We start from the raw sequence: 27,838 nt of genomic DNA, 5'->3' as shown, positions 1-27,838 counted from the left end.
TTAGTCTAGTACCTCGACACGTCTCTGCCAAAGAGGTGATTCAACATCCAGCGAACCGCAATTCGAACCTTATTCCTCCAGCTGATGCTCATGGTCAGATACGCTGAGTTCCACACTAACCAAGCGGTCCGACCCTTCAGCCCCTCTGGGAGGTACTTATGATGCTCTCCGTTTTCGTGCGGGATTTGCAACAGGGCATTCGCGTTTCCAATGTATGCCAACGTGCCCATGTTGCGGAACGAGAATGGGGCCGTGGGCTGCGAATCTCCCCGGTTGAGACGATTAGCCAGCCACTTGGCCTCCTGGAAAGTTGCCTGTGCCGTCGCTGGTGGTGCGCCTTTCTCTGGCATGGCGTTGTCTCCCAGGGCGAAAACGTCTTGCAGCACCACTGTTTCCCCACTCTCGTTCTCCAGCTGCACGCGCAACTGCTCATCTACCAACAGCGCTCCGACTTTCGGCGCTTTCTTGACATGCCACGCGGACCGTTGCACGACGTCCTCACTCGGGCGGCCGCTCCCATCCTTAAGCAAAGCCGACTCGTTTGGAAATGCTTGGACATCGGCCAAGGCGTCTCGAACGAAAGGATTCATTGCGTTTCCCGTCGCCCAGACGCACATACCTACGCCGACCTCGCCCTCCTCCTTCGTAGTTAGAGTCAAACACCGCTTCGGATCCATCTCCGCGGGCGTCTCCTCCCCCGGAGCGCCCCATCGCAACCCCTCCACATGATGTGAAACCTTAATGTCTACCCCTTCCTTCCGCATCGTATCCATCGCGTATTTCGACAGCGACTCATCGAACATCGACAACACCGTGGGCGCCACATCGTACAGCGAAAGCCTCGGAATGCCCTTCAACGAGGGATACAGCGCCATGAGATCCGCGGAGATGAAATCCCGCAGCGCCGCCGCCAGCTCCGTCCCGGTGGGCCCCGCGCCGACGATCGCGAAATGCAGCAGCCAGCGCCGCATCTCAGGCGAGGTGGTGGGCAAGACGGCTAGCTCGAAGCATTCGCGCACGCGGCGCCGCACGCGCCGCGCATCGCCCACATCCTTGAAGAAGAAGGCATTCTCGCGCACGCCGGGCGTGCCGAAGGTCCTGCTGACGGTGCCGACGGCGATGACCAGCTTGTCGTAGGGGACCGAGAAAGTCTCTCCTTTCTCCCAGGTGCGCGTGGGGGATGCTTGTGGGGGTTGAGATTCGCCGTCGTCAGTGCGTGGGGACTCGGTCACCCCGCTCTTGACGACGGTGGCCTCGCAGATGACGGTCTTGGAGGCGAAGTCGACGGCGCGGGCGGCGGCCTGGATGAAATCGACCTTGGTGTGGCGGTCGCGCACGGGCTCGACGATGTGCGAGAAGTCGAGGGAGCCACCGGCGGTGTCGGTGAGGAGCGGGGTGAAGACAAAGTAGGAGCGCGGCGAGATGATGGTGGGGGTGAAGTGGGCGGGGGAGAGCTTGCGCGAGAGGTTGTATCCTCCCCAGCCGGAGCCGAGGATGACGACTCGGGGCTTGTCGGGGCTGGGGATCGGAGTCGATGAATCTGAGGTATGTGTTGCTAGGGGTCTGGCTGTGATTGTGGGTGTGTTTGATGATGTGAGTATAGATGCAGTTGTTGTAGATAGGGCATGCTTGTCAACTCGTGGTCTGCTAGAGAGCAGCGATATCGTCCTTCCTCTTTCCCTGCCAATGCTCAAGGTCGAGGATGATTTCAGACTCTGCAGTCTAGCAGGGGCCCTGCCCCAGAAGGATGATGATAACATCCGTCTCATAATGTAAGTATGTACCGTCCGCACACAGCAATTGTACAGGACTTGCTCAACTAGACTGAACCCGATCTATCACCAGAACCAAGAACTCCAAAAAAAAAGACACAGCCCCCCATCCAGAAACCCCAGCTTATATAAAGAAAAGTATCTCGGTGCGCATCGGAACCCAAAATTTTTACTCGGATTGACACATGATGAGATCATCCCCTTCTCCTTTCTCCTTCCCTAGGCAGCTTTCATCCATGGATCCAGAACTTCCCGAGCCCGCGGGCCTTCAGGTTCCACAATCTCTTGAAACTTCCGAGCCCCGAGACAAGATCGAAGAAGAAAACAGATCCCTATTTTTTCCGCTTCCGCTGAGACGAAGAGAACAGGCGTGCCGGTGAGGATGATGGATGTTCTTTGACTCACCGAGCTCGGTTGGGATCGGGGATCGGAGGCGTTCGGGAACGGGGTTGGTGGATTAGGTTTTGGGTCGGTGGGTCTTTGTAGTTCGGGACTTGGGTTGATTTAGGGAGTTGGATGTGGATCACATGGGTTGTAGGTTTTAGAGGTTGAGTTTGAGGTGTTGTGCGTCGGGTTTGTGGTGATGGATGCATGGATGAAGTTGCAGACAAGAAGTATAGTACAGTTCAGTACAGTACAGTTGACAGGGGGGGTTAGACTATGGTTACCTAACATGCGTTTGTCCTGTTTGATGAGCATGTAGTCTCATGCATGCAGGCATGATGGATGTGATACTATTGACCTCGGACTTCCTTTATTCTAACCATGATCCTGTTTCATTGACATCTTATTAAGAATTAAGTGGTTCACACTACCCAGCACCACTAAACCAGCCGTACTCCATCTCCCCAGCACCAAACCATGAACCTCAACATCTCCCCGGACGACGTATGCTGGGCCCAGGCCGAAACCATCTCCGACACCTGGCTCCTCCAATTCCTAGAAATCGACATCCTGCGCCCAATCGCAGACTTCATCCTCCATCACAACCGCGGCAACGCCACCGAATTCGCCATCCTCAGGAAAGGCTCTTACAACATCTCTCTGCGCTTGAAGTATGAACCCAACGGCGCCACCGTCATTCGCTTTCCGCAGCCCGGCGCCGTGCTCTTCCCTGAAGAGAAGATCGTGAACGAAGTCTCAGTCATGCGCTTCCTCGCCGACCAGACCACCATCCCCATCCCATTCATCCTGCACTCAGGAACCAAGCAAGAGAGCCCTCTCGCATTGAGTCATTCATCCTCATGGAGTACATCGAGCACGAGATAAAACTGTACGACGCGCTCAACATCCCCGGTCTTCGCAGGGAGCAACGCGGGGTGCTCGACCCCGACATCGCAGAGGCTAGGCTGCGGAGACTGTACGCCCAAATGGCCGACGTTCTACTACAACTCTCCCTCCCTGCCCTCCCGCGTATCGGCTCGCTCAGCCAGCAGGACGACTTCACCTGGGAGGTGACACGCCGACCGCTGTCGATGAACATGAACGAGCTCGTTCGTCTGGGCTGTCTGCCTCGCTCCCAACTGCCTCACGTAGACACGACATTCCCCACCGCCTCATCATACGTTCAGTTCCTGGCAGACCTGAATCTCGACCATCTAATCCATCAACGCAACGACGCAGTCACCTCCGAGGACGACTGTCGGAGGAAGTACGTCGCGCGGTGTCTCTTCCGTAACCTCGCCCGCGAACAGCGCCTCACCACTCCAGCACTGGAGAACGGCCCCTTCAACCTCTGGTGCGACGACCTCCGTCCCGCCAATGTACTTCTATCCCAAGACCTGCACATAGCCGGGGTGGTCGATTGGGAATTCACCTACGCTGCCCCCGTGGAATTCTCTCACGCTCCGCCGTAGTGGCTTCTGATCGAGCGGCCCGAGGAATGGGCCGGGGGGGTTGAGGAGTGGACTCGGGTGTTTGAAGCCCGGCTGCGGACGTTCCTACAAGTTATGCAGAAGGGCGAGGATCAAGAGATCCAGCGGGGTCGGTTGCACGAGGGGCAGAGGTTGTCCGGTGCGATGCGGCGGAGCTGGGAGAGTGGGGACTTCTGGGTAATGTATGCGCTGCGGAATAGTTTTGCGTTTGATCTGGTTTATTGGTTGAAGATTGATGAGAGGTTTTTCGGGGTTAGTGGACGAGGAGTAGAGAGGGCATGGGAGGAGCGGGTTGGGTTGTTGAGTGAGGAGGAGAAAGAGGAGATGGAAATGCTTGTGACGAGGAAGATGGCGGAGAGGGTGAGTAGGCCTCTTATTTGGGATGCGGATCAGTATACTTTGGCTTTTCAGCGGGAATCGGAGAGACGGAGGGAGGGAGATGAAGGAGGGAAGGATGAGGTTGGAGTTGATGAATTCCGTAGTGTGGAGGATAATGGGACTGGGGCTGATGGGATGGATTGAGATGGTCTACCTAGTACCGGCCTGTGGAGCTCTTCTGGCTAACCCTCAAGGCGATGGATGTCTCCCAGAGATTCACCGTCCAAAACACCCCAATTTCTCCTACAAGCAAGCAAGCCGTCCTGCAAAGGTGTGCTGTGCTGTGCTGTGCTGTAAACGGAAGCCAAACTACCACAAAACAAACGGGCCATGCCTCTAAGTTATCCCCTCTTACGCATCAGCAAACCAAAAGCGCATCATCCCAGAAGCGGAATTCATTGCTCGCCCCTCACTCACGGATGGGATCAAGGATAATCCCAACCCTCATCACTATCACTATCATCCTCATCACTATCGGGATAATCCTGATCCTCATCACTACTGCCATCCCGGTCCACAAAGTAGAATTCCTCATGCCCCCGCGAATTGTGGAACTTCTTGGTCCTTCTCTTCTCGTAGTCTTCATCCTCAAGATATCGGTCACAGTCATCCTTTCCATTGTCATCCTTGTCCTCCTCCTCTTCTGCCTCCTCATCCTCCTCCTCTTCTTTCTCGTCTTCCTCTTCATCCTGCTCATCCTCCGCGTCAGGATCCTCCCCCCTGATACTGAGCTTAATAAACCCGTAGATCAATTCGGGAGACTTCATTGTGGTTTCTTTGTTGATCCGTGGAATCTGTGGAGAGATTGTTCTCGCGGAGGGGTCAGTCAAGTCGGTTATGCGAGAAAGGGAGAAAGAAAGGGAGGGAGGGAGAGAGAGAGAGGTCTTGCTTTGGGGGTTTCTTTCGTGGAGAAGAGACGTCTGTTTCGTAGAAAAGCTGTTTTTCTTCTGAGGGGTGAGTTCCCCTTCTTCTTCGGGTGAATTCGAATAACAGAAAGGGTAACGAGAGAAGTATCCTTCTTGCTTTTTATGCTGGGAGATATCCCTCTGATGGGTTCCATCCAAGGTCATTTTGTTTGCTGCATGTTGCCGCGGTATGGTCGTGGTTTGCTCGTTCCGATTGTCTGGTCTTGCCAGGCTGAAAAGGTCCCCGGGAATTGTGTTTGCTGGGTTTGAGAGGATGCTAGAGCTTTTTTCCACAGTGCGTAGTTTCATTGGCTGTGAATGCTACGTGGGCCCTTTCGTTTGTGATAGGGATGAGGGACTTTTGGCTTGGTAGATAGAGTTGAGATCGGGAGAGGTGAAGAGGCAGGCAGAGAAAGTGCAGGTGGAAGATGGTCAAGCAGTTGGGTCTCTGCAAGGTCGGAATGATGCGATCGAGACTGATGGGATTGCACATCAGGGTACGGAGTACTACTGTTCGAACATCCCAGAGTCACACTGTCACTTATTGCTATGGATTCCTATGAGCTATCAAGTCCCCCTGGGCCGTGCTGTATACACAAAAAAAAAACAGACAAAATCCCAAATTTGATCTCGCAAAGCAAACAAAACTATCTTTTCTTCGCACCCCTCCTCAGTTTGAATCACCATCATACTTGCAGTTCTGGATGATAGCGTAGCAGAGCTCAATGCCTTGTAGTAATGCCTATCACTCCAGTAACCTTCTCATCCTCGTCAAGGGAGAAGTCCTCACCAAGAGTCGACAACCGCAACACCCTATCACTACTAAAGAGTCACCCTAATTCAACGAGTTATAGAGACATTGCCAAACGTTGTGCAATCTCCTAAGATCAGACGGGTACGCATACGGGTACGCAGTGCCCCAGCCACCGATTGAGTTCAGCCATGGAGCTTCCTGGTCTCCATGCATAAGCTGGCATTTCCATTAGCATGGCCCTTCCCGCAATAAGAATGAACGAAAGAGCGCAAAGAAAAGACAAGATGAAAACAAAATCACAGGGCTGCCTGGCTTACAGAGTACCCCGGAACTAACTTGATCACGATCCCATTCACCGCAAGCGCAGGTTGATAGGGCATCGGTACGGTGCAACTGCAGTAGGTGCGGACCTGGTCAATGACGTCTCGCACTGTCAAGCGCGGGTAGAATCCCTGGAAGTCCAGTACGATCATGCTATCCCATTCCTAGCAGAGAGTTCTTCTTTTAGCACAAAGCGCTCCATGAGTTCGGTTGTGGGCACTAGATGGTAACGTACCCTGGGTGGAACGGGTTGGTTCCACTGACGAAGGTACTCATGGTAGAGGGATTCCCTGACTATGAGGAATTTCATATTAGGCAAGCCGTTTTTCAAGGCTTCAATCATGATGTATTCCGCTTGACGGATGAGTTCTTCTGCTTCGGGGTGCAAGGATGACATCGTAGCTGCTGGGCTTGGAGTGGTGGAGAATCGTTTTGGACAGCCTTCCGGAGAGACTTATGTGTTGGGAGTTGCTTTGGGTAATATTTGTTTGGGAATTGGAAAGGAGAGTCTGGTCTGAGGAGCCATTGGTATGCTGGCGAGTATACTCGCTTTTATATCAACCAATTCCTCCTGTCGTGATGACTGGATAGGCTGGGGCCTTGATGCCGTGTGTCCATCGTTGCGCTGCGCTACTAGTTGGTGTTTCTTGTTGTCTTTCCTTGAGTTGAAAGAGACCAAAGACATGTGTCGGCTAATCGGGAGTATGCTGACGCTCTTGTGCTAAACAATTTTAGGATGAACGGGTTGGTAGTTGAACAGTTTCACTGGTGATGAAGGCCAGGTAGGCCTTGTTCGAAACATGCGTCTGTTGCTCAAACTCAGGTTGGGTCTTTTGTGAGTGTAGAGAACACTTGCTGAATAGTTCCGTTGCTTATGATGACCGCATAGGCCAGGTGCTTCGTAATTGGTGCTCATAGATGACTTGATCCACTGCTGGTGTTTCTAGTTGTCAATTAGCCAGTTTCGTCGGTCGAAAGAGATTCAAGACATGTCTCTGTTAACCATCAATATGCTAACTTCTGAGCTCGGTAGCGGCTACTTATTATACTTGCCCAGCTGGGTCAATTAGCTCCCGCGATAAATAGCCCTGAGCTCTCAAGAAACCAGCCAGTCGTCTGAGTGCATTGTGGGCGTCATCCGAAAATGATCATGCTACCATATCTGAGTTGAGGACTGCAGCGGTCGGCATAGTTTCATCTGCTCATTTGCTCATTTGCTCTCAATCTAAGGCTCAAACTTTTGTGCTGGAGAAGCAAGTCTGAAAAATTCGCTAGTGCTGGGCCGTGTCTCATTCAACGTCTGTTGCTCGCGAGGCGAGAAGTCTCAGCCATGTTGAGGCTTGAGACATGCGAGGCAGAAGGTGCTCAGGCCTCCGTTTTGGAATGAAGCATGTTTGCTGTTCAGCTGGAAGATGATTCTTGTTCTTTGTTGACTCCAATTGAGTTCCTGGACATGCTAGTTATTGGTAAGAGATAGAGACCGCTGGAGAAACCATATTAGCCATACTTACGGCTCTTTCTGCGATGCAGCAGGACGCTCAGACATCCATGAATGCCGTATTGGCTCACTTCTATGTCTCTGGCCTTTGTGTCATGTTCTTTGTAAGTACAATGATCACGTTCAGGACTTTAGTATCTCGATTGCGTCCGATGGCTTGGGAATGGTAAGGTGGCGGAGGGAGAGGACGAGACCAGCCATTGACTTCAAGCTTACATTGGGTGGCAAATGTTGGCCTATGAGATGGAATCTTTCTTCAGCTAGCTTTCTAAGATACAAGATTGGCGGAGACGTAAGTCAGAAGCCAGCAGGCCCTAGAGCAGGCAAGAATGTGCTCAAAAGTGCGCATCGACTAACATGAGGGGGGGAGGGGAGAGGGGAGAGGGGAGAGAGGGAGGACCTTGGAGATCCTGCCTTTACCTTCTCCTCCATTTCCCTCTCCCACTCTTCTATTTCTTCCCCTTTCAACTCTTTCATTGCCTACCGATTTCCACGCCCAAACAAACTCTGCGCACCGTCGACTATCAATCATCACAACAGCTACGACCATAGCAAAGAGAGCCTCAAGATGTCCCCCAAATACACCCTCCCACCTCTCCCCTACGCCTACGATGTAAGTCAAACCACTCTGCTGACTTCCCTGAACAAATTCCGACATGCTTCAGAATACTAACCACCCCCCACCAGGCCCTCGAGCCCGTCATCTCCCAACAAATCATGCAGCTCCACCACCAAAAACACCACCAAACCTACATCACCAACCTGAACGCCGCCCTCGACGCCCAGACCACCGCCCTTGCCACCAACGACATCCCCGCCCTGCTCAGTATCCAGCAGAAACTCACCTTCAACGGTGGCGGCCACATCAACCACTCGCTCTTCTGGCGCAACCTGGCCCCCCACGGCTCCCCGGCCACGGACATCGCCCGCTCAGCCCCGACCCTCCAGCGCGCCCTCGAGCAGCAGTGGGGGTCGGTGGAGCAGTTCACCGCCGCCTTCGGGGCGGTCCTGCTGGGGCTGCAGGGCAGCGGATGGGGGTGGTTGGTGAGCGTGGGTGGGCCCGGTGGGAAGCTCGAGATCGTGAGCACCAAGGACCAGGATCCGGTGGTTGGAGGGAAGGTGCCGAATCTGGGTGTGGACATGTGGGAGCATGCTTATTATCTCCAGGTATGTTTTTCGTCTTGTGGATGGATTGAAGGCTTACGCATGGTGTAGTATCTGAACAACAAGGCGGGGTATGTGGAGCAGATTTGGAAGGTGATTAATTGGGTGGAGGCGGAGGAGAGGTACACTAACGGGGTGGATGGAGCTGCTTTGTTGAAGTTGTAATCTCACATATAGTTGTTGAGGTCTTACGACAAGCAAGTGACTGACGTCAATTCAGGTTATCATCTAATATAGTAACTTCCCATCCAGCGGTACTGGATCTTAACGAACCAAACCCCCACCCGTAACTCCTTAGTACTCCATACTCCCAGACATCTAAACATAAACATCGAAATACTCTAGACAGCTTAATCAAACCCAACGACCCCCCTCCCCATCTCAACCATGGCATCCACCCCATCCACCGCCACCCTCACCTCGCGCCCAACAATCCCCGTCCCCGACACCCCCAGCTCCAACCTCTCCGGCAACACCACCTCAATCACCTGCTGCTGCTGCTCCTGTAATGACTGGATCCCACCAAATCCAACCCGAAACCAATGCAACGGCGGCTCAACACCCCCACCCGTAGAGGCAGTCAAATCCCCATATTTCCTATCCCCAACCGCCAAAAGTATTAGCTCTGTGCAAAGAAGACGAGAAGAACCCACCACAGCATGAAAGGGGGGAATGGAAGCAACTCACTCGATCCGCAAGTCCACCCCCCGGGCAGCGGCAAAGATATCCCGGACCTTGGGATCGGGGAATCGGAAGATCGCCCTCGTCGGGCCGTCGGGAGTGCGCGTGTCGTGGCTGAAGGTCAGGGAGTAGGAGGAGGACTTTTCGGGGGAGGGGAAGATGATGGCGATGAGGTTGCCGGTGCTGGGGCGGGTGGGGCCGCACATCTTCTGGTGATATCTAGGAGGTGGTGGAGTTGTGCTGAAGAGACGGTTTGGAGGGTTTGGTTATGGAGGATGTTTGTATAGTAAGTTATAGGGTTGACGTGAGAATTGAGGGTGAGGGTTGATATGGATGGCTCTTCATCTCATGATGGAGAGAGAGAGAACCTTAGGAACTTATGGGGAGACAGTCTCCAAGGTGGCCCCGGGAAGTGGTCTGGCTACCAAGGTAGATACAACGTAGACACTCCAGCACTGAAGGTAGGGATCTATACTCGAAGATGCTCAAATCTGCGCAAATCAACGCGGGGAGTGGGGTGGAAAGTGGGGCCACAGTGGGGCAAAGTCTATCTCTATCGAGGTGGTTTCTTTGTTGTCGAATTAAAGGACTGCATTCTGATTTGACCTTCATTCCTTTGACAATAGATGCCTATCTTGAGAATGTTTGAGAAGGATTCCCATTCAGAGGAGGAGGTCTTCTCAACGGCGTGAGTAAAGGCTGTGCTACTCTGCATTTACATCAGGTCTTAGTCCCCCTTGTGGTGGCTAACTAATTACTCAGTATCTATGAAGTTATGGCCCTCAAAGAATATTCCCATTTACTCGAACAATATGTACGTATGTACTTCCGTGTCTAACTCTATACTCTAGACTTCTACACGGAAAATAGCGCCATCTGCCAGGCTCTTACTGCAAGGCTCGAAGCCTACGAACTGTACACCTTCACTGGGTGGGCCTCCGTGTTCAGCACGAACTGATTCCCACTCCCCTTCTGCACCTGCCATTCATCCTCCGGTGCGAACGCCAGGTACGAGTACTTCAGCACCTCAGCAAACATGAAACTCTCCTGGTTATCGTAGCGGTTGCCTCCGTTGGCGGCGTTGACGTTGGTCAGGCCCGCGAATCCCGAGTCGGTGCGGCAGTACTTGTTGATTGACTGGAAGGCGCTCCAGATCCACTCGCGATACTAAAGGTTTGTTTGTCAGCCGTGAACACTTCATCCGAAGGGCCTCTTTGCTTACAATCTCTTGGCCAGTCACGCGCCACGCGTAATAGAAGCTCTCGATCACTTCCGGTCGGAGGATATACGCGCCACTGGTGATGTAGAAGCCAGCGCTCTCGAACAAAGCCTGTTGGCTGCTGGGGACAGAGTTCGGGTCCCAGCTGAATGCCTCCGGGCCGATGCCGGTAAGAGTCGAATTGTAGGTGTCGTGGCAGCCGTTGACTAGTTCCAGACCAAAGTCGATCAAGTCGGAGCGGTCCAGCACCGTGCCACCGAGCAGGAAGCTACCGCCATCGAAGCAAGTCAAGTGCTGAGAGCTCAGGCCCAACTTGCCATTGTTGTACGAGGCCAAAAATGTCAGGTCCTGGCGCGTGGACGGGTGCGACGCCAAGTGCTTCATGGATGACTCGGCCGCCGCCACCCAGCGGTCTTTGTAGGTTTCGAATCGGTTGGGATCGTACACGTACATCTTGATCAGATACTCATAGTACGAATCAGCTCCACCGTTCCAGCTCACCGCTCCGTCGGCAAATTGGCCAGTCGCAATGTTGATGTTACTTCCTACCAATCCGGGGAAAGGCTCCGCAGATTGGGGCTGGGGGTTGAGCAGGTAAGACTCGGCCTTTTGGCTCAGGTCCGCGTAGGTAGAATCTCCAATCAAGTCGGACAAACGTGTCCATTCCAGGACAAGGGTGCCGGTGACTGCAAGGCCATTGGTGGTGGCTCCATCGTTACCTTTAGAGGTGATGTTGAGGTTGTTGTACGGAACGCCCGACGGGGTGTCAAAGGCAAATTTTAGAACGTCACCCAGGTTCTTGGACTGAGTGAGCAACGTGTCGACCTTCGACGAGTCGTCGACCAGGTCGGCGGCAGGGCCTTTCAACAGGTCATAGCCGGATAACATGCCGCCAAGGTAGCGAATGGTGGTCTCGAACAGGCTGACCGTGCTACTGGTGCTCGAATAGTCAATCTTCGCTACATGGTCAAGAATCTGATTAACAATGGTCGCATTGCGCATGATCACGGCGGTCGATAGGGCATCCACCGCGGACGCTCCCCATCCGTTACGAGAATCCCCATAGCCATTGGAAACGGGGTGCAGCTCGTCATGGGGGAACGCATATTGATAGTAGCCATCCCAAGCGTGGGAAAAGGCCTCTTTGACGGCATCGGCGCGCGATTGAGCTTTGTCTTCGGTGCGCAGAACGGGCTGGACAAATCGGGCTTGCGGAAAGGCGGCACTAGGGCTGACGAGAGCCAACGCCGTCAGCGACAAAGAGAGTGAGGGAAAATGCATGACCCCGGGGAGAGAGTGACACAAGGGCAACACGGGAAATTATAGACAACGAATGGGTACTACACTCGAGAGCAGAAACAAACCCAAAGAGTGACAGCCTGAGGAAAACAGGCGGAGGGGAGGGGCAACCAGTATAAATAACGATCGCACGCACTAGATCCCGCAATTCGGTGCTAGTTGTCGACGATGAGGATGGGGAAAAGAGGAGAGAGGGGGGAGGGGAGGGTGGAGAATAATTTAGGAGTTTAAGAAGAAGGAGCCTGGACCTGAAGGAGCAGGAGGCATGCATAGGGAGAGAAAGGCTACATCATGGCCAGCAGTTGGTCCATTCCTCGCCGATCTGGAGACCGCGATTGGTGACTGCAGGGGCCTCCACCGTCCATGCTATGCATTGAGCTGCAAGGGTGGATTCCGGTTTGGACCGGATCAGTCTGGATATGAGTACCTTCTTCCTTTTTGTTCATCCCCAGAGTCCAGGCATCAGACCAGACGCCTGAGAGTGTGACAAGTCGAAGGTCGAATCGGACCCCGTTGCCTCAATTTGATTCAGTTAGACTTCTGGAGACATCACTGGGGCAGGTCAGCTCGCCTGTCAAGGGTCAGAGCAGATGATGCGGAGAGAAAGCAGATGATCGCATTCCCCCCTCATTGATGGAAGTGATCGGCAGGAGCAGCAGGAGCACTCGGCAAAAGAGGTGATAGACCCTTAAGCTGACTAGACTATCTTTAGCCAGAATGTCACTATAGTCAGGGGGTTGCGTCCGAAACCACCCCCCATGGAGTGAAAGAGAGGAACTGGAACCAACAAGGTTATTGATCCTCGATAATAAGTTGTCCGGTCAGGCACAGTTCTGTGGGACAGGGCCATGGCTAAGTATGCAGTGCCAGTGGCTGCCCGCGTTTGCAATTAGGCTGTGGCAGGTTTGGTAGGTAAGTTAATGTAAGTTCCATGATTCCAGTAGGACAAATGGAAATGGATGATCCCATCCCTGACGTAAGCCTTGGTTCACACTTCAGTGCCCGGCAGTGAATGTGCCTGACCCGTGCATCAGGCGGTCAGCCAATTAAACCTATCCCCTCGGTTTGTCTAAACCAGGAAGGCGGTCTATAACTCCAGGCTCCGATTGCGGGGCAGGCGAGAAAATTGCAGGCGGGACCGATAGGAATTACTCAGTATTCTTCCTATGATTCATACTCACCATCCATCCATCCATCCTCTTGAATCTTCTTCCCTCTCCCCACCTTCTTTTTCCCCATCAATTTTCCTTGTCCTGTTTCTCTCTCTCCCCCCCCCCGTTTTGGGGCCTCGTCTATCTGTCTCTATCACCTCCACCTTCTATCATTGACTTGAATTCGATTGCCTCACCATGTCGACTCCCCTCCTCGTCTCGTACGACCCCGCCGCCGCCTCCACCGGCGGTTTGTCGCTGAAGCAGATCGCCTACTTCGGTCGCGTTCTTATCACGGTTTCCAGCCTCGCTCAGGCAGAGGAGTTCCTCAAGCGCAACTTTCGTCTCCTTGATGTCTACGTCGATGCCACTGCCATTGCCTCCTCCGGTGACTTGGTCGACATCCTCAACGCCGGTGCCGCGAAGATCTTTGTCACACTCAACCAGTTGACCACCTTGTCCGAAGAACAGTCCGTCCCCTCATCTCGGGTCGTCGCCATTGCCTCCGAGAGCCAAATCAATGCCTTCCAATCGTGGGTTGGCGGATCTGAGGAGCGCCAAGAGGCTGGTCTATCTACCGATGCCTCTGCCATCAAGTCTCTGGCTGAGAAATTGAACGTCAACCTCGAGGCTCAGAACCTTTATCGCACATACTCTGGCGCTGTCACTGAGGAGGCCTTGAAGGACACTATCGGTCAAGGAGGTGTCTGTGTTGTTCCCGCCGACGCTCTGACCTTCGACCACCAACAACCCAACGGCAAGATTGTCGCCGCCTCATTGGTCGCCGCTCGCGCTGTGACCGACCAAAGCAACGGTCTTTATGCAACCACCGTCACCGATGAAAGAGGAATCTGCTTGGGACTGGTTTGGAGTAGCAATGAAAGCATTGCAGAGGCTCTTCGCACCGGTACGGGCGTCTACCAAAGCCGTAAGCGTGGCTTGTGGTACAAGGGTCAGTCCAGTGGAGATGTGCAAGAACTGATCCGCATTGGTTTCGATTGCGACAGCGACTGCTTGGTCTTTGTTGTCAACCAGATTGGTAGAGGTAAGTCTATCCACACCGCATATGTCGTTCTCGGTTAACCATAAATAGGTTTCTGCCACTTGGGTGCCCCCAGCTGCTTCGGACCTTACAACGGCCTCGCTCGTCTGCAAAAGACGCTGCAGGCTCGCAAGGCCGATGCTCCCGCCGGCTCCTACACTGCACGCCTCTTCAACGAGCCCAAGCTCACTCAGGCAAAGATCATGGAGGAGGCTGATGAGTTGTGCCGTGCCAACACCAAGGAGGAGATTGCTTTCGAGGCCGCCGATCTGCTTTACTTTGCCCTGACTCGCTGTGTCGCTGCTGGTGTCAGCCTTGAGGACGTGGAGCGCAACCTTGATCTCAAGAGCTTGAAGGTCAAGCGCAGAAAGGGTGATGCCAAAGGCCCCTGGGCGGAGAAGGCTGGCTTGACCGCCGCCACCCCCGAGTCGAAGCCTGCTGCCCCTGCTGCCCCTGAGCCGGCTCCCAAGAAGGTTGATGATGAGCCTCTTCAGATGACTCGTGTGATTACCGCCTCGACTCCGGTTGACCAGGTGAAGGAGTATCTCAAGCGTCCCTCCCAGAAGTCCAACGATGCGATTGTTGCTCTCGTTCGCCCCATTATCCAGGATGTCCGCGAGAATGGCGATGCCGGCGTGCTCAAGTACACCCACAAGTTTGAGAAGGCTACCTCCCTGACCTCTCCTGTCATCCGTGCCCCATTCGCACCTGAGCTGATGAAGCTGTCCCCTGAGACCAAGGAAGCCCTTGACATCAGTATTTCCAACATCAAGAAGTTCCACAGCGCTCAGAAGGGCAGCCCTGAGGGCCTCAAGGTTGAGACCATGCCCGGTGTCGTGTGCTCTCGTTTCTCGCGCCCCATTGAGCGGGTTGGTCTCTACATCCCTGGTGGAACGGCGGTTCTGCCGTCCACGGCCATGATGCTGGGTGTTCCAGCCATGGTGGCTGGCTGTGAGAAGATTGTTCTCGCGTCTCCTCCTCGTGCCGATGGCAGCATCTCTCCCGAGATTGTCTATGTTGCTCACAAGGTGGGTGCCGAGAGTATCGTACTCGCTGGTGGTGCCCAGGCGGTTGCGGCCATGGCGTACGGTACTGAGAGCGTCAGTAAGGTGGACAAGATCCTGGGACCAGGGAACCAGTTCGTCACGGCGGCCAAGATGTTGGTCTCCAACGACACCTCCGCTGGTGTCAGCATTGACATGCCCGCCGGTCCTAGTGAGGTGTTGGTGATTGCGGACAAGGATGCCAACCCGGCTTTCGTGGCTTCTGATCTTCTCAGCCAGGCCGAGCACGGAGTGGACTCTCAGGTTATCCTCATTGCCATCGATCTGAATGAGGAGCAGCTCCAGGCTATCGAGAAGGAGGTTGACGTCCAGGCCAAGGCTCTTCCTCGTGTCGACATTGTGAAGGGCTCCTTGGCCCACTCGGTCACTTTCGTTGTGCGTGACCTCGCTGAAGCCATGGCTTTGAGCAACGAATACGCTCCCGAACACCTGATCCTGCAGATTCAGAACGCTGAGGCGGCTGTGGCGAGTGTGAAGAACGCCGGAAGTGTGTTTGTCGGACAGTGGACTCCCGAAAGCGTGGGCGACTACTCTGCTGGCACGAACCACTCTCTTCGTAAGTTTATCCTTCTTTTTCCTGGAAGCAATGGCTAATGATTCGCAGCTACCTATGGATATGCCAAGCAGTACTCTGGAGTGAACCTCGGGTCTTTCCTCAAGCACATCACCAGCTCTAACCTGACCGCGGAGGGTCTTCTGGGTCTGTCTCGTACGGTGGAGCAGCTGGCTGCGGTTGAAGGTCTCGATGCGCACAAGCGGGCTGTGAGCATCCGTGTAGCGCACATGAAGAAGCAGCAGCAGTAGTTCGATGATGATGCGTAATGTTTCGATGTCTTTAGCAGCTGGTTACGATCTGACGCGTGTAATATTGCAAGCATAGCCAATCAGAAAAGTATGATTCCCTTGTGACGATCAATGTACAATATGAAGAACATTTGGTATCTCGGACGCCTGGCGATCTATAAACCCACTTGAATAAGAGAACAAAAACGGGGCAACTTTTCCGTTCCAACCCATGCAGTGACAAGCAAGCGATATAAAATCATCAATCATGTAGCAGCGATTGAAGAGACAGACAACAGACGCAGGGCAAATCACCGCTTGCGCTCGCGGATCTTCCACTTGACGCCATTCTTATTCGTGCCTCCGACGACATTGTCCATGCGGCCCCGCTGCCAGTCCAGCTCGCGGGCTGCGGCCGTAATCTCCTTGTACTGCTTCTGCAGGGCCTCGATCTTGTTGTCTCTGGCCTCCGTGGCGCGCTTCTTCATCTTGCGGGCGCGCCTGGCCTCGACCAGCGCCTGACGCTCGGCCTCGACTTGCTTCTGCGACTTTTTCTGCTGTTGTTTCTTGCGCTGACCGAACGAGTCATCGTCCTCGTCACTTTCGGAGTCATCCTCCCCCTCTTCCAACCGTAACAGCCGCTCCCGCTTCAAGTCCTTCTGTTCATCCCGATCTTCCGCAAAGACCACCTTCCTCGACTTCCCCCCGGAGATCATATCATCTTCTTCATCATCCTCATCCCCGAAATCGAAATCGAAATCCATATCATCATCGAACCCATTAAACTCATCATCACCTCCCTTCTTCTCCTTCGTCTTCCTCTCTTTCTTCTCCTCCTTCTCCCCAAGCGCCGCCTTAATCCCCTGCTGCACCTGCACCTCCTCCTCCAACCGCCCCAGTTGCCGACGGATCCTCTCCCCCTGCGTCCGGAGGTACCCCGCGTCCTGCGTCTTGAGCAATTTGATAGCATCGTGGCTCAAGCCGCGCGCCGCAGCCGAGTCCCGCACGCCCGTGCCGTGACGACCCTGCCGCGCCGTGTGGCTGGAGAGCATGCCGAAGTTAAATTCATCGGGGTTGCGGTCGCGGACTTTCTCCTGGAGGCGCTTGAGCTTGGCTTTTTTGGCGTTGTAGTCTTTGGCGCGGAGGGAGTAGTCCTATTTTTGTTGGAAAGAATTAGTATCGTGGGGAATTAAGCCTGAAGGGAAGGCTGGTTGTTTACCTTGTGCTTCTCAAGAATACCCCATTTTTCGCGGCCTTGGAGTTGGCCTCGCTCCTTGTGGTTGCGCCGTTGGACGGCGTTGCGCATGGTGGACATTCTGAACTGAGGTGGGTGGACCGGTGAACGGTCGGTTTTCTTGCTCAGAGTTCTCGAGGAGAAAGAGAATGGATGGGAAGGAACAAGCAGACGAGACGGAGAGGGTCTGGATCTGATACGTAGGTTGTGATGGATTGCCAGATAGACCAGACTATTCAAAAAAAAGTCGGCGGGCAGGCGGAGAGGCGGAGAGACTAAACTGCTTTGGGATCAGTCCACCCGGTTTGAACTTTGTCCGCATCCAAGCTCCGAGCTGCGGTGGTCATTGATTGTTGAGACTTGGGATGTTGATCTTGTCGCGTGGCTAATTGACTCTTGGGATAAACTCTGGCTGCTTGGATTTAATACACGACTGTTGGTGTATCTACATGAGTTGATTCTCAACTACTTGACTACCTCACCACCCTCCTCCCATCACCCCCGACAGACAGACAGACAGACAGACACGGACAATCAACGCATTGATCGACCAACGCTACTACTACATCGTGCAACCCACTGAACTCCAACCACTCAGTCCGATCCCACGCCTATCCTTTCTTCCTCTGGCTCACTCGCCTCACTTACGCCCTCAATTGCAAAGCTCAAAGACCTCCACCAAAATGACCACCCCAAAATACAACCTCCGCAACCCCCTCCCCCTCTCCGCCACCCAAGAAGCCGAAGTCAAACAAATATACTACAAGCGCGTACGAGGCCACTGCGCCCCCGAGATCAAGGGTACGAGCCTGCTCCTACCACCTTCCGAATCCCCAATTGAACCACTCGCTCCCCCGTCCCCTTTATCAAGAATCCAAATCCCAGCAAAGCAATCCCCTCCCCCCCCCCCCAAAAAATCCACAACGCTAATGTCATTTGATATGTGTACAGCCTTCGCCGAATGCGCCGTCAACCGCACGGTAACAGCCACCTGGGTGTGCCGGGAGCAGCGGCTGGCGATGAACTCGTGCATGCTGGCGCACGCCAAACCGGAGGAGGAGGACCGGGCGCGGGAGGAGTGGTTCGCGACGCACGAGGAGCGGCGGCGCGCCGAGCAGGCCAAGCTGGATGCCGTCGAGGAGCGGCGCGCGCAGGTCATCTCGATGATGCGGGCGGATGATGAGCGGAGGCGGCGGCAGGAGGAGGAGAAGCTGCGGCAGCAGCAGCAGCAGCAGAAGTAGGATGCGCCCGGGGGTGTATATTCTTTCTTGATTTGTGTTAGATTGAGGGGGGGGTTAGGATGAGCAGTGGATTGAGTTTTGGAGCTGGAGGTCAGTTCACACCATTGGAGCTGGACGGGGGCGGGAGTGGGGATGGGGATGCATGAGGATATGCGAAGTCTGGGGCTCTCTTCATGGGCGTTATGTTTTTCATTTGTTTATGCTGTACGATATGGCGTTTATGTTTCTTTATTTTTTTTTCTGTCTGGTCGTTGTATACAGATTACCTTTTAGAAAGCATATCTGTACATGTATAGTATGGACCAGAGAGTGGCTGAGGGTTCGAGGATTCAAAAGTGGCCGGGGAGCAGAAGCTGAAGTCGTGATGATTATAGATATGGTATAGAACTGACCTCTCTCCTCGTCGAAATTCGATCAACCTAGTCTCACGCCGAGCGCCAAAACACCATCCATATCCACCCAAACCTCCAAACTAAACATCCGTCATATCCTTATCCCCATCATCATCCTCCCCCATGGCCGTATCCTCCCCGAACACATCCTCCATCTTGCCATCCTCATCCTCATCCTCACCATCCTCCTCTTTCTTCACCCCAGTAACCCCATTCTCCCTCGCACCGCCCGACGTGCCATCGCCCCCGAAATCCCCCGGCTGCTCCATCTCCACCTCCTCCTCCCCTTCACTCTCCCACTCCTCCCGCAGATTCCACCCGTTACCCGTCAAGCAGAACCGCTCCGGCGGCAACCGCAGCCCACCCATCAGCACACTGCCCTGGCTGCCCGCCACCACCTTCGAGTTGCCCTGCTGGTCGAACCCGCGGCTCGCGCCCGGCAGCGCCACGCGGTTGCGCTCCGCCGCCACATCCATGAGGAATTCCTTGGGCAGGCCGGACTGGAACTGGTAGTGCAGCCGGGAGGCGATGCTCAGCCGCAGCGCCGGCAGGCTGACGCTGTTGACCTCGGGCGGGCCGCGCGCCGCCGCGCCCGTGTCCGTCGTCGCGCCCGCGTAACCCTCCGTCGCCAGGTGGACCGCGTCCTGCAGCACGCTCGAGGTGTACCGGTAGGCGAAGTCGAGGAGTTGGAGCGGCACGCGCTCCTGGTAGGCCGTCACGCCCAGGCTGGCCAGGAGCATGTGGATGAGGCGGACATCGCGCGGGCGGCGCGACTTGCCGCTGTCTTTGAGGGAGGTGGAGGGGATTTGGGTCGGTTGGTTGGGGGGTGCCGGGGTCGTCGAGGGGGCGGGTGCTGTGGTTGCTGTTGTGTTAGGGTTGGCGGTGGTGGTAGTGGCGGGGTTATTTGTCGACGTCGACGTCGTCGTCGTGTTGTTCGTGGTGTTCATGTTGGAGGCCGCGTTGGGGGTCGATTGGTGGTGGTCGGCTGGAGGGGTGATCGGGTGGTTGGTTGTGGGTGCGCCGGGATTGGAAGGGTGCGAGGGTGAGGCCATGTCTGAGGGAGAAGGTGGAATGGAGGAGATGCACTGAAGTCGTGCGGAGTGCTTTGCTGGGCAGGCGCGCTGTTGTACTTGACGGAGTACTGTACGTAGGAGATAGGAGCGTGCGGAAGTGTCGTCTACCGCCTTGCGGTGGGTGTCTGAGGAGGTTGAGCTGGATGCGACGGGTAGTTAAGAGAGCGATGAGGAAAGAGTGAAGCAAGCGGCAATCAATGGACAATCTTAAACATTATCGTTTCGCGATCGATCAACGGCCCGCCAGAAATAAACTCCTGTCGTGGAGATTGAGGTGGATGGATGGATCATGGATGGATGAAGCAATTAATTGAATCTGGAAAGTGACTGGAGCGGGATTCTTCCCGCCACGCTAGTCCCGGTCCGGACGTCGAAGTATACCTTGGCATCATCTCCGTGCCTCAAATCACCAGGCAAAAACACTAACTAAAGTGGTGGGGGCCTCTAAGTCCACATCTCTTTTGTCCTTATGTTCATAGAGCTATTACTCCGCAAGTGTATTGACATACAACTATAACTATGACTCTGACTAGACTAGACTATGCATCCTTGCAACGCCTCAATGCTGCTCTATAAACAAACACCCCCATGCAAGCTCTATCTATGCCATCACAGCTCGAAGCATCGGCGACAATCGTCCTCAGACGGGGTATCGAGCGTGTTTCACGCTAATCATTGCCCACCGATTCAACAACAACGCCCGACAACGCTTCAACGAGACGGTGACCTCGGGGGAGACCCTGGAGGGGCACTGACAGCTCTCACTTCCTCCTTTTTGGGGACAATGTGGTGGTCATCCGCCAATTCAGATCCGTCCACGGAGTCTTGCGATATATAGCTGGCGCCAAGGTCTTCCTCTTCATCAATCTCCTCCTCATCCAGAGCCTCGCTGCCATCGTCGCTGATCTCGCCGTCGTACTCCTCATCTTCCTCAAGTTCGTCGTCCTCGTCCAGCTCCTCCTCTTCTTCCTCATCCTCTTCCTCTTCGTCCTCCTCTTCGTCCTCCTCCGGTTCCTCGTCTTCGGCTTCACTATCTGTACATGAGAACGCCTCGAGGTCTGGCGGGGGTTCACGCCAATACGTGAAATCGGTGTACTCCTCGCCACCAGCCTGAACCAGCAAACTGACAGGCGGGAAGAAGTGGTCAAGCAGCTCTCCCATTGAAACGTAACTGCTCTTGTATTTGTTCAGACTGAGAAGGTCCAACGATACCTCCGTATTTGAGTTAATTGTGAAAATCCGTGTAGAAGGGATATTCACCGAGCGGTAGCTTAGCGCGTCCGTCAGGCGATTGCCAAACCCGGCGTAGAATGGGTTCTCCTTGCCATTGAACAAGTTCAGGATGTCTCGCAAGCACGCCATCTTGAAGACTTCGGGCTTCCGAAGGTAGATCTCCCGTCGAAGTGCTGCCATGGTCCGGTCCGGACTCATGATAACTGGGCCCTTGGGGAGTCGGTAGCCATCCTGGCACACTCCATATAAATAGGCTCGCGTAGTGTCGGCCTGGCCGACGGATCGACTAGTAAGGTACATGATGTTGTAGCCGTTATTCACGATGTCTGTGTACAACTTGGCGACTCCAGCATGTGTCCAGTCTCGTCCGATCATGTTCAGCACATGACCCAAAGCATCAGACCTATGACGTTTAGTGGGAGGAAAGCCGATGGCACGAGGTTTATACTCACTTAGTAATGGTCCCGTCAATGTCTGAGATCACAATCGGCGTGTTGCCATTCCACAGATACATGTTTGCGGTGCAAGTTGCTCGGTTCACACTGAACGACATGTTGTTGGGTCCAGGTCTCAGTTTCAAAGCCTTGAGCTGGTCGCTGGTCAATCGTAAAGTCTTTGCGTAATTACGTGTGGGTTCCAAGGCAAGGGAATCTTGATTAGGCGACTGTGGCGGCGTGGGAAAGCCAGGTTGCACGTCTGATTGCGTCCGATAGTGACGGGCCGTCACTGCCTTGTCATGGATGGACGGATCGCTATCGCTATGGTACCCCGGGTCAGAGATGGCATTTTCACTCATTGCCGACCCCGGTCGCATTGTGTTGAACGTAGCCCGGCGATCGGCAGCCTCTTTGGCCTCCTCGCTGCTATAGATCCATAGGTTACCGTGCTCATCTGCCCCGATAAGGGCTCCGATGTCGTAATTGCCCTCCAATTCTTCGGCGAGAATCTTCCGGGCAATGACCTCCGCCCGCAGCGCATCTTCCTCGCTGCTTTTGTAGCCCGTCATATCCAGCATCAAGTCTCCGGTCTCCGTGACGCGAGATGGGATGTTCGACCCGGACAGCTTCTTCGACAGCGATTCGGCTCGAGACATCACTTCCTCGAGCGACAACGGCGGAGGGCTGCGGGATCGTCCATCCGGAGTGGTTTCATCGCCTAAGACATTCACAGCATACGGCTGGTTCGTCACCCCGATACTGTTGGATCGATTCTTCGTCAAAAGCACGCTATCGGTGGCCATCCGGTCGATCTTGGCAGGCCCCTCGCTGAAGGAGCCGTGGCGGGACCGGCCCAAAGTTGAATCGTTATCCGGTGATCGCGAAAGAGGTGTAATGGTACCTGTGAGGCCATCAGTCGTTGTTCAAGTCCAAGTCCCTTCCTCAACGTACCCAGGTCGCTGGATGCCCGCATCCCCCTGGACAATATGGGGAGTTCAGCCGATGACTTCCCATCGGCTTGGTTTTCAGTAGGCGACGGGGATCGATCGAGGTCTAAATACTCCGGCTCTGACAAGGAAGAGGAAATGTTCTCTTCGCTGCGCATCTTAGGACTGCTGGTAGGCGAAACTAAGGGTGACGTCTGCAGCGAGGCGGGAATCTCGGCAGTCGTTTCGAACACGAAAAAAGCCTCCCCGCCCTCACCCAGCTTCATCGCATAGTCCTGTTTGACGCCATTCACGGAGAATTCCACCTAATAACATCTTAGCCATGATAGCTGGACAGTGGATGCGGGCTGGCGGTACCTTTTTCTCGTACGGGCGGAGGAGTGAGAACTTGCCGAATCGAACATGGAATGGAGAACAAGCCAACGTTCCTGCGGCAATTTGCGATTAATAATTTATGCGATGCACCGAAGAGCAGGACAAACAAACCATCCTCTTGCTCGATCACAATGACATCAATTGCCCCGCTGAGGGTGGCTGGGTTGATGGAGTTCCAGGTCTTCGAGACGGAACCGCTGATGCTGCGGACGTATTGCATCCTGCAGGCTCAACAGGGGGGGGTGTCCCTGGAGAAGGTTGAGTATATCCGAGAGAAAGCGATTGAGAAGAGAGATCTTTTTTCAAAATCTCACCACACAGGTGGGAGTAGGAGAGGGGTTAGAGGAGGATGAGGAGGTGGTCAGAGGCCGGGGGTGCAGGAATTGCCGCCTACTCGTACATACGTACGTCCCATGTGACAATGCCCGATAGACATGCCCCGAGGCGGGGAGACAATACGTAGTAAAGAAGTAATGATAACGAGAGACGATACGGAGTACTCCGTAGTCACTCGCGCAACATTCGACTAAAACAATGAGAACAAGAATAACCAAGCGAGTGATACCTGTATAACCAGGTAGACAAGCAAAGAACGTATGAGGTTTTTTGTTTTTAGAAAAGTTAGAATTGAGAGTAAAAGGAAAAGAAGTAGAAGAACCGTCCGTCAGTTCCGCGCAGGCAATTGTTGGGAGAGGCTCAACCGCCCAACCGGTCGGCGTCATGTGCTTTTCAGCCCTTTCCTTGCCAGCAGCCAGCAGACTCAAGATCCAACATTCCTCGGCTTGAAACGGGCGCTAGTCCCGCTTTGGACGCCTAGACCAGTCGCACAGGATCTGCACGCTGACTCAGCTGGATCTGAAGCCGCCAGCGGCAGCCTTAAGGGTACAGAGGGTACAGTCATGTGACCGAAACTCCCCACTGGGTCGGCAGCCTCCGCGGAGCATCGGATTAATTCCCCAAAGTCTCTCTCTCTCTCTCTCTCTCTCTCTCTCTCGCGCTATCTTTGCTTCAATCCTGCCCGGCATCGCAGGACCTCTATTCGACCTTCCATCCTCCACGGCCCCCTCGCACTCCCAAACGTGCACGAGGTCGCTGCCACCCCTCACTTCCTGTCTCTTCCTCCATGGGTCGTGGACGCTGGGATGTATGAGCCATTGCATCTCTCTTTCGACGCCTATCCCAGCGTGGTTCCCCGAGTCAGGGTTCGAGGCGTTATGGCTCTCTTCCTGGCTGTCACAATTCTCTGGGCGCTGATTTGGTGAGTAGCCCGTCAGAGAGCTTTGCAGATGATGTCTCGGTTGGACTAATCTTGTCTCAAGGCTGCTCTACCGTGCATGGCAGGTCTGTCAGACGCCCAACGAAGTTCTTGTGGAGAAGCTGGGACTCGACATTCCGCCACCCCCGGAAGTTACTCTAGAGGAGATCACAGCGCGTGAGATCCGGATAGCCTGGAAACAACCGGAGTTCCACAACTCGATCCACAAGCACATCATTCAGCTAAATGGTGTCAAAGGTAGCTCTCGTCTAGAGATGATCGTCTCTTCTTTCTCTGGTGCGGCTAACATTCTGTCAGTGGGCGAATCGAAACGAGCGGAGACTGCTGTCGAAATTCTAAACTTAGTCCCTGGAAGTATTTACCATATTTGTGTGCTCTCAGTCAGCGCCGCCAATTTTCAGACACCCAGCGCAATCATTCATGTGCGCACGAAATCTCTACCTCTCTCCCAGTCGCAGCAGAATGCGCCGGTCGGAAACCCTACCATCCGGGCATCGATTCCCCGATCGACTGCAGGCCTGGCCGCTCCCGCGGCGCCTGTGATGGCGCGTGAGCATAGCGGAGGACAACTTCAGGCGAAGCGATCCACGGCTGGGCGGAAACCATCCCCTGCAGCTAGCACAACCGACATCGCTCACTCCAGTGCCGAAGATTTGCACAAAAGTACCGCCAATGACGATCATGATGAAACACTGGAGCAGCTTGCCGATCGATTGAAATCCCTGCAGCAGGAAAATGAAACCGTGGAAAAGCAGACCGCCGACGAAGAAGAGGAGCACATCGCTCTAATAAAAGAACTAGAGAAGCAGCGTGATGAGCTGAAGAAGCGAGTGAAGGAGAAGGATGAAGCCAGCGGCGACTTGAAGAAACACGTCTACAAGTTGGAAAGCGTCAACCGCACTGTGCAAAGTGAAAAAGCTAAGCGTGAAAGACTCCTGCAGCAGAAAGAGTCCGAGCGAAAGAAACGAAAGGCCGACATCATTCGGTGGCAGGAGCAGGTTGAAAGCATGGCCCGTGAAGCTGCTGAGTCAAGAGAGGAGAAGGCTCGAGTCGAAGAGGAAGCGAAACAGCGTGCAGATGAGATTCGAGAGAAGATCGGTAAGGAGCAGTCGGAGATGAAGGTCATCGATGATGAGATCCAGGACAAGGGCGGCCGTGTCAAGAAACTTGAGGATGAAAGGAAGACTCACCAGGAGGCCGACAGTGAGGACGGAAAGGAGTTGGACAGAATTGATAATGAACGAGCGCGGCAATGGGATGTCAAACTGAGCAACCTTCATGCTCGCTATGCCACTCTAGTCAGCCTTCATGCACAGGTTAGTTTGCTCGAAGCCACCATTTTGCTACCACGCACACTGACCGTCTCTCAAGGCGCAGCAACAGTATCAAGAGGCCCAGGAACGCTTGAAATGGCTCACAACACAGCGAAGCGGCAGCACAGGACCCTTTACTCTTCCAGCTCTCGATTTGGACCTCTCGAATACCGCAACCATCCGTCCCCGTCGGCATCGCAGTTCGCTTACCAGCAATGTCTCTTCGCCCATGAACTATACGTCCCTAGAGCCAACATTCTCCAGCAGCCTTGGCTACAATCCTCCCGTTACCAGCTCACCTACTTTTGGGCCAACCTCCACTTTCTTCAACATCACGAACGGAATGACTCTACCGAGTTTGACTAGTCAATCTGAATCCCTGCATGGCTATCCAGCAGATCAGATATCTCTCGGTGCCCCTCAAATGAGCCCTCGCGCAGACGCCTTACTACCTTCGGATCTTCTTGGCGACGAGGAGTCGCCTGAGCTTCCTCGTCCGGTCATTCGATCTCGTTTTCCCAACCTTGAGCAACCGGGCACCCAGCTCGAATTCCCCCACGGCCCGCCGTCGCCAGATTCACCCAACAACAGTCGTCCAGCAAGCCTCTTCGCCAGCCCTCATGAGAGCCAACCTCATTCTATCGACGTCGAGCCTCAACCCACGAATCTAGGGGAAGCAGGCGAAGCGCCAAAGAGTGCCTCGCGGCGACTGTCTGGCCTCTTTGGCTTCCATCGTCCTCGCGGTAAAACTCTTGCCGATGAACCGCCTTTGCTGGGCAGTCTGAAACCAGGACAGAGTCAGTCATTCCCCCGTAATGTGGATGAAATGGATCCCATTGGTGCTAGACGTCGTCGGCTGAGCTATACAGGCAATTGGGCCAACCCAATGTCATTGTTCCCTCGAAGCAATACAGCCGGTGCCACAACTGACAGCTCGTCGGATCACCATCCATCTCGTCGCACTGCGTTCTCGAGCATCTTCTCTCCCAGTAGATTTGGCTTTGGCAGTGGTAGCAGCTTGCTCAAGTCCGGCGAGAATGCGGATCTCAGCACGGGATACAACCAATTTAGCCCCCGGCATGATCCCATCGATCCCGCTACAATTCTCGGGAAAGTGCGACGAGAATCATTGTCTCCGAGGCCGTCTTCGACCTTCTCGTTTGACAATCACCTTCCCCATCCTTCGACAGATAATAGGCACTTCGGCTGGCCGTCAGCTGAGAAGCCTGGCCACCGTAGCCCCTTGGGATTTGATTGGGCATCCCCCTCAACCTGGTCAAGGGTTCAATCCCGCCGGCCATCGATTCAGTACGGATCTTCTGGTCACCTGCCTCTAAGTCTAACCGGTGAGCCCGATTTTCTCCAGGACTCGGCTTTCGAGCGACAAGGACGCCCCTTGCAGGCTCCTATTGGCACCCGACCATCGTCTTCACATCGACCGGTTACTCCAAAGCTGAATCCTGCAGCGCCTTCGTTCAAGGCCATCTTTTCTTCCGGGAAGAAATCCGATAGGAGTAAGGAGAAAGACAAGGGCAAGGACCGGGAGTTAGAGGCACCGTTTGATTTTCCTATGGACGAGGGCTCTCCCTCGGAGTCGCGGGCTTCCCGGGATTCACGTTCTCTGTCTGCCCTCACTGGCGATTCGTATGAATCACTGGAGCGAATGCTTTCCGGGGGTTCGTTGGACAATGCCAGCTCGAAGGAGTCATTTATCCGCAAGATCACCCGTAAAGGGAGCTCGAGTAAATTCAGTTCATGGAAGGATCGGTCTGGTCTTTTTTCCAAGCGGGGTGACACCGCGCAGGGAGATATCGATGAGGATGCCCACGGTGAAGGGCTACTTGCCAAGAGCATTGACAGCACTGTCTCGAGCGCACCCTCTGCGGATAGATCAACGCGCAGCAGCTTGGGTTTCTTCAGTCGGATGTCGAGGAAGTCAGCTGCTAGCGAGACGAGCGAGCGTCCTAGCGAACAGGCTAGCGAGGCAGACGAAGATTCCGAGGAGGAGGATCATCATCATTCTTGATCATACTGCAACCCCATACTGCGTCGTGCAGCATTCATTCTCTCACTTCTTCTATCCATAGATCAAGAGTCAGTCAGTCACTTGTCATTTACTTCTTTCGACCTTTCCTAGCGCTGTAAGCTTCAGGGTTGGTGGTCATCACTTTTCCGTCTTTTCAGTCTTTCCTAGGCATATTTGGATTGCACATAATAATTTACCTAAAGGCATTCATTCATTGATTATATCAAGACACTATTCCTGATACACGGGTAGCGATAGATAAATGAGCTCAGTATGTGTAAAGCCACTTCAACGCTTTTTCCAAAGTGTCATTCGATATTTGTAATGTGCTGTTGTATTCAGGGTTGCCGTTGCGCGGATAAAAAAGAGGACCGCAAGCCTCCCCC

General features: G+C 54.2%; 14 protein-coding genes across 14 annotated transcripts; 7 read left to right on the top strand and 7 right to left on the bottom strand.

Moving 5' to 3' along the window:
* Positions 1–5: 5 nt before the first annotated feature.
* Positions 6–1,760, bottom strand: BO72DRAFT_378918 (putative pyridine nucleotide-disulfide oxidoreductase; the record flags this gene model as incomplete). Its single annotated transcript, XM_040941335.1, has 1 exon — positions 6–1,760. The coding sequence occupies one exon, from the start codon at positions 1,758–1,760 to the stop codon at positions 6–8; it is 1,755 nt and encodes a 584-aa protein (XP_040800788.1).
* Positions 1,761–2,633: 873 nt separating this feature from the next.
* BO72DRAFT_477752 (uncharacterized protein) lies at positions 2,634–4,397 on the top strand (the record flags this gene model as incomplete). The annotated part of the gene is made up of 4 exons (XM_040947460.1): positions 2,634–3,021; positions 3,114–3,571; positions 3,629–4,038; positions 4,129–4,397. 4 exons carry the CDS (start codon positions 2,634–2,636, stop codon positions 4,166–4,168), a joined length of 1,296 nt encoding a protein of 431 aa, XP_040800787.1. The 3' UTR covers positions 4,169–4,397.
* On the top strand, positions 3,829–4,791 carry BO72DRAFT_510292 (uncharacterized protein; the record flags this gene model as incomplete). Its single annotated transcript, XM_040949358.1, has 1 exon — positions 3,829–4,791. A coding segment is annotated over exon 1 (570 nt), but the record flags the coding sequence as incomplete, so codon positions are not given.
* A 909-nt stretch (positions 4,792–5,700) lies between these two features.
* On the bottom strand, positions 5,701–6,563 carry BO72DRAFT_120505 (uncharacterized protein). Its single transcript, XM_040939008.1, has 3 exons — positions 6,240–6,563; positions 6,001–6,168; positions 5,701–5,899 (listed from the first exon to the last, which is right to left on the bottom strand). The coding sequence occupies exons 1-3, from the start codon at positions 6,399–6,401 to the stop codon at positions 5,765–5,767; spliced, it is 465 nt and encodes a 154-aa protein (XP_040800785.1). The 5' UTR covers positions 6,402–6,563; the 3' UTR covers positions 5,701–5,764.
* A 1,348-nt stretch (positions 6,564–7,911) lies between these two features.
* On the top strand, positions 7,912–8,932 carry BO72DRAFT_404977 (superoxide dismutase). Its single transcript, XM_040942272.1, has 3 exons — positions 7,912–8,115; positions 8,190–8,669; positions 8,718–8,932. Exons 1-3 carry the CDS (start codon positions 8,071–8,073, stop codon positions 8,829–8,831), a joined length of 639 nt encoding a protein of 212 aa, XP_040800784.1. The 5' UTR covers positions 7,912–8,070; the 3' UTR covers positions 8,832–8,932.
* An 84-nt stretch (positions 8,933–9,016) lies between these two features.
* On the bottom strand, positions 9,017–9,763 carry BO72DRAFT_486392 (uncharacterized protein; the record flags this gene model as incomplete). The annotated part of the gene is made up of 2 exons (XM_040947937.1): positions 9,354–9,763; positions 9,017–9,263 (listed from the first exon to the last, which is right to left on the bottom strand). The coding sequence occupies exons 1-2, from the start codon at positions 9,551–9,553 to the stop codon at positions 9,017–9,019; spliced, it is 447 nt and encodes a 148-aa protein (XP_040800783.1). The 5' UTR covers positions 9,554–9,763.
* A 472-nt stretch (positions 9,764–10,235) lies between these two features.
* BO72DRAFT_510289 (glycoside hydrolase family 47 protein) lies at positions 10,236–11,847 on the bottom strand (the record flags this gene model as incomplete). The annotated part of the gene is made up of 2 exons (XM_040949357.1): positions 10,236–10,514; positions 10,570–11,847. 2 exons carry the CDS (start codon positions 11,845–11,847, stop codon positions 10,254–10,256), a joined length of 1,539 nt encoding a protein of 512 aa, XP_040800782.1. The 3' UTR covers positions 10,236–10,253.
* A 1,215-nt stretch (positions 11,848–13,062) lies between these two features.
* BO72DRAFT_429880 (histidine biosynthesis protein HIS4) lies at positions 13,063–16,107 on the top strand. Its single transcript, XM_040943086.1, has 3 exons — positions 13,063–14,061; positions 14,110–15,678; positions 15,727–16,107. Exons 1-3 carry the CDS (start codon positions 13,215–13,217, stop codon positions 15,924–15,926), a joined length of 2,616 nt encoding a protein of 871 aa, XP_040800781.1. The 5' UTR covers positions 13,063–13,214; the 3' UTR covers positions 15,927–16,107.
* Positions 16,003–17,337, bottom strand: BO72DRAFT_429879 (rRNA-processing protein UTP11). Its single transcript, XM_040943085.1, has 2 exons — positions 17,125–17,337; positions 16,003–17,059 (listed from the first exon to the last, which is right to left on the bottom strand). Exons 1-2 carry the CDS (start codon positions 17,218–17,220, stop codon positions 16,217–16,219), a joined length of 939 nt encoding a protein of 312 aa, XP_040800780.1. The 5' UTR covers positions 17,221–17,337; the 3' UTR covers positions 16,003–16,216.
* A 150-nt stretch (positions 17,338–17,487) lies between these two features.
* Positions 17,488–18,854, top strand: BO72DRAFT_448459 (uncharacterized protein). The gene is made up of 2 exons (XM_040944796.1): positions 17,488–17,940; positions 18,091–18,854. The coding sequence occupies exons 1-2, from the start codon at positions 17,823–17,825 to the stop codon at positions 18,378–18,380; spliced, it is 408 nt and encodes a 135-aa protein (XP_040800778.1). The 5' UTR covers positions 17,488–17,822; the 3' UTR covers positions 18,381–18,854.
* On the top strand, positions 18,421–18,808 carry BO72DRAFT_120426 (uncharacterized protein). The gene has a single exon (XM_040939007.1). The coding sequence runs from the start codon at positions 18,523–18,525 to the stop codon at positions 18,763–18,765; it is 243 nt and encodes an 80-aa protein (XP_040800779.1). The 5' UTR covers positions 18,421–18,522; the 3' UTR covers positions 18,766–18,808.
* On the bottom strand, positions 18,515–20,130 carry BO72DRAFT_448458 (putative transcription initiation factor TFIID, 31kD subunit). Its single transcript, XM_040944795.1, has one exon. The coding sequence runs from the start codon at positions 19,822–19,824 to the stop codon at positions 18,853–18,855; it is 972 nt and encodes a 323-aa protein (XP_040800777.1). The 5' UTR covers positions 19,825–20,130; the 3' UTR covers positions 18,515–18,852.
* A 187-nt stretch (positions 20,131–20,317) lies between these two features.
* On the bottom strand, positions 20,318–23,510 carry BO72DRAFT_448457 (putative lipin Smp2). Its single transcript, XM_040944794.1, has 5 exons — positions 22,949–23,510; positions 22,820–22,890; positions 22,467–22,767; positions 21,531–22,416; positions 20,318–21,481 (listed from the first exon to the last, which is right to left on the bottom strand). Exons 1-5 carry the CDS (start codon positions 23,055–23,057, stop codon positions 20,557–20,559), a joined length of 2,292 nt encoding a protein of 763 aa, XP_040800776.1. The 5' UTR covers positions 23,058–23,510; the 3' UTR covers positions 20,318–20,556.
* Positions 23,511–24,051: 541 nt separating this feature from the next.
* Positions 24,052–27,656, top strand: BO72DRAFT_510283 (Fibronectin type III domain protein; the record flags this gene model as incomplete). Its single annotated transcript, XM_040949356.1, has 4 exons — positions 24,052–24,095; positions 24,157–24,350; positions 24,411–25,429; positions 25,485–27,656. 4 exons carry the CDS (start codon positions 24,052–24,054, stop codon positions 27,450–27,452), a joined length of 3,225 nt encoding a protein of 1,074 aa, XP_040800775.1. The 3' UTR covers positions 27,453–27,656.
* Positions 27,657–27,838: the final 182 nt, after the last annotated feature.

Source organism: Aspergillus fijiensis (genome assembly GCF_003184825.1).
Source record: "Aspergillus fijiensis CBS 313.89 unplaced genomic scaffold BO72scaffold_26, whole genome shotgun sequence".
NCBI classification, from domain to species: domain Eukaryota; kingdom Fungi; phylum Ascomycota; class Eurotiomycetes; order Eurotiales; family Aspergillaceae; genus Aspergillus; species Aspergillus fijiensis.
The sequence above is the reverse complement of the archived record's forward strand: the minus strand, read 5'-3'. Positions and strand labels throughout refer to the sequence as shown.

Bases quoted from the DNA above. Each gene is read 5' to 3' on its own strand.
- BO72DRAFT_120505 (XM_040939008.1), bottom strand. From the start codon at position 6,401: ATGTCATCCTTGCACCCCGAAGCAGAAGAACTCATCCGTCAAGCGGAA. The intron at 6,169-6,239 runs GTACGTTACCAT...ACTCTCTGCTAG, and splicing joins ACCAACCCGTTCCACCCAGG to GAATGGGATAGCATGATCGT. The intron at 5,900-6,000 runs GTAAGCCAGGCA...TGGAAATGCCAG, and splicing joins AGTTAGTTCCGGGGTACTCT to CTTATGCATGGAGACCAGGA.
- BO72DRAFT_404977 (XM_040942272.1), top strand. From the start codon at position 8,071: ATGTCCCCCAAATACACCCTCCCACCTCTCCCCTACGCCTACGAT. The intron at 8,116-8,189 runs GTAAGTCAAACC...ACCCCCCACCAG, and splicing joins CTCTCCCCTACGCCTACGAT to GCCCTCGAGCCCGTCATCTC. The intron at 8,670-8,717 runs GTATGTTTTTCG...CGCATGGTGTAG, and splicing joins AGCATGCTTATTATCTCCAG to TATCTGAACAACAAGGCGGG.
- BO72DRAFT_429880 (XM_040943086.1), top strand. From the start codon at position 13,215: ATGTCGACTCCCCTCCTCGTCTCGTACGACCCCGCCGCCGCCTCCACC. The intron at 14,062-14,109 runs GTAAGTCTATCC...AACCATAAATAG, and splicing joins TGTCAACCAGATTGGTAGAG to GTTTCTGCCACTTGGGTGCC. The intron at 15,679-15,726 runs GTAAGTTTATCC...AATGATTCGCAG, and splicing joins TGGCACGAACCACTCTCTTC to CTACCTATGGATATGCCAAG.
- BO72DRAFT_429879 (XM_040943085.1), bottom strand. From the start codon at position 17,220: ATGTCCACCATGCGCAACGCCGTCCAACGGCGCAACCACAAGGAGCGA. The intron at 17,060-17,124 runs GTAAACAACCAG...CAACAAAAATAG, and splicing joins GTATTCTTGAGAAGCACAAG to GACTACTCCCTCCGCGCCAA.
- BO72DRAFT_448459 (XM_040944796.1), top strand. From the start codon at position 17,823: ATGACCACCCCAAAATACAACCTCCGCAACCCCCTCCCCCTCTCCGCC. The intron at 17,941-18,090 runs GTACGAGCCTGC...ATATGTGTACAG, and splicing joins CTGCGCCCCCGAGATCAAGG to CCTTCGCCGAATGCGCCGTC.
- BO72DRAFT_120426 (XM_040939007.1), top strand. From the start codon at position 18,523: ATGAGGATATGCGAAGTCTGGGGCTCTCTTCATGGGCGTTATGTTTTT.
- BO72DRAFT_448458 (XM_040944795.1), bottom strand. From the start codon at position 19,824: ATGGCCTCACCCTCGCACCCTTCCAATCCCGGCGCACCCACAACCAAC.
- BO72DRAFT_448457 (XM_040944794.1), bottom strand. From the start codon at position 23,057: ATGCAATACGTCCGCAGCATCAGCGGTTCCGTCTCGAAGACCTGGAAC. The intron at 22,768-22,819 runs GTACCGCCAGCC...AGATGTTATTAG, and splicing joins TCCGCCCGTACGAGAAAAAG to GTGGAATTCTCCGTGAATGG. The intron at 21,482-21,530 runs GTGAGTATAAAC...TAAACGTCATAG, and splicing joins ATTGACGGGACCATTACTAA to GTCTGATGCTTTGGGTCATG.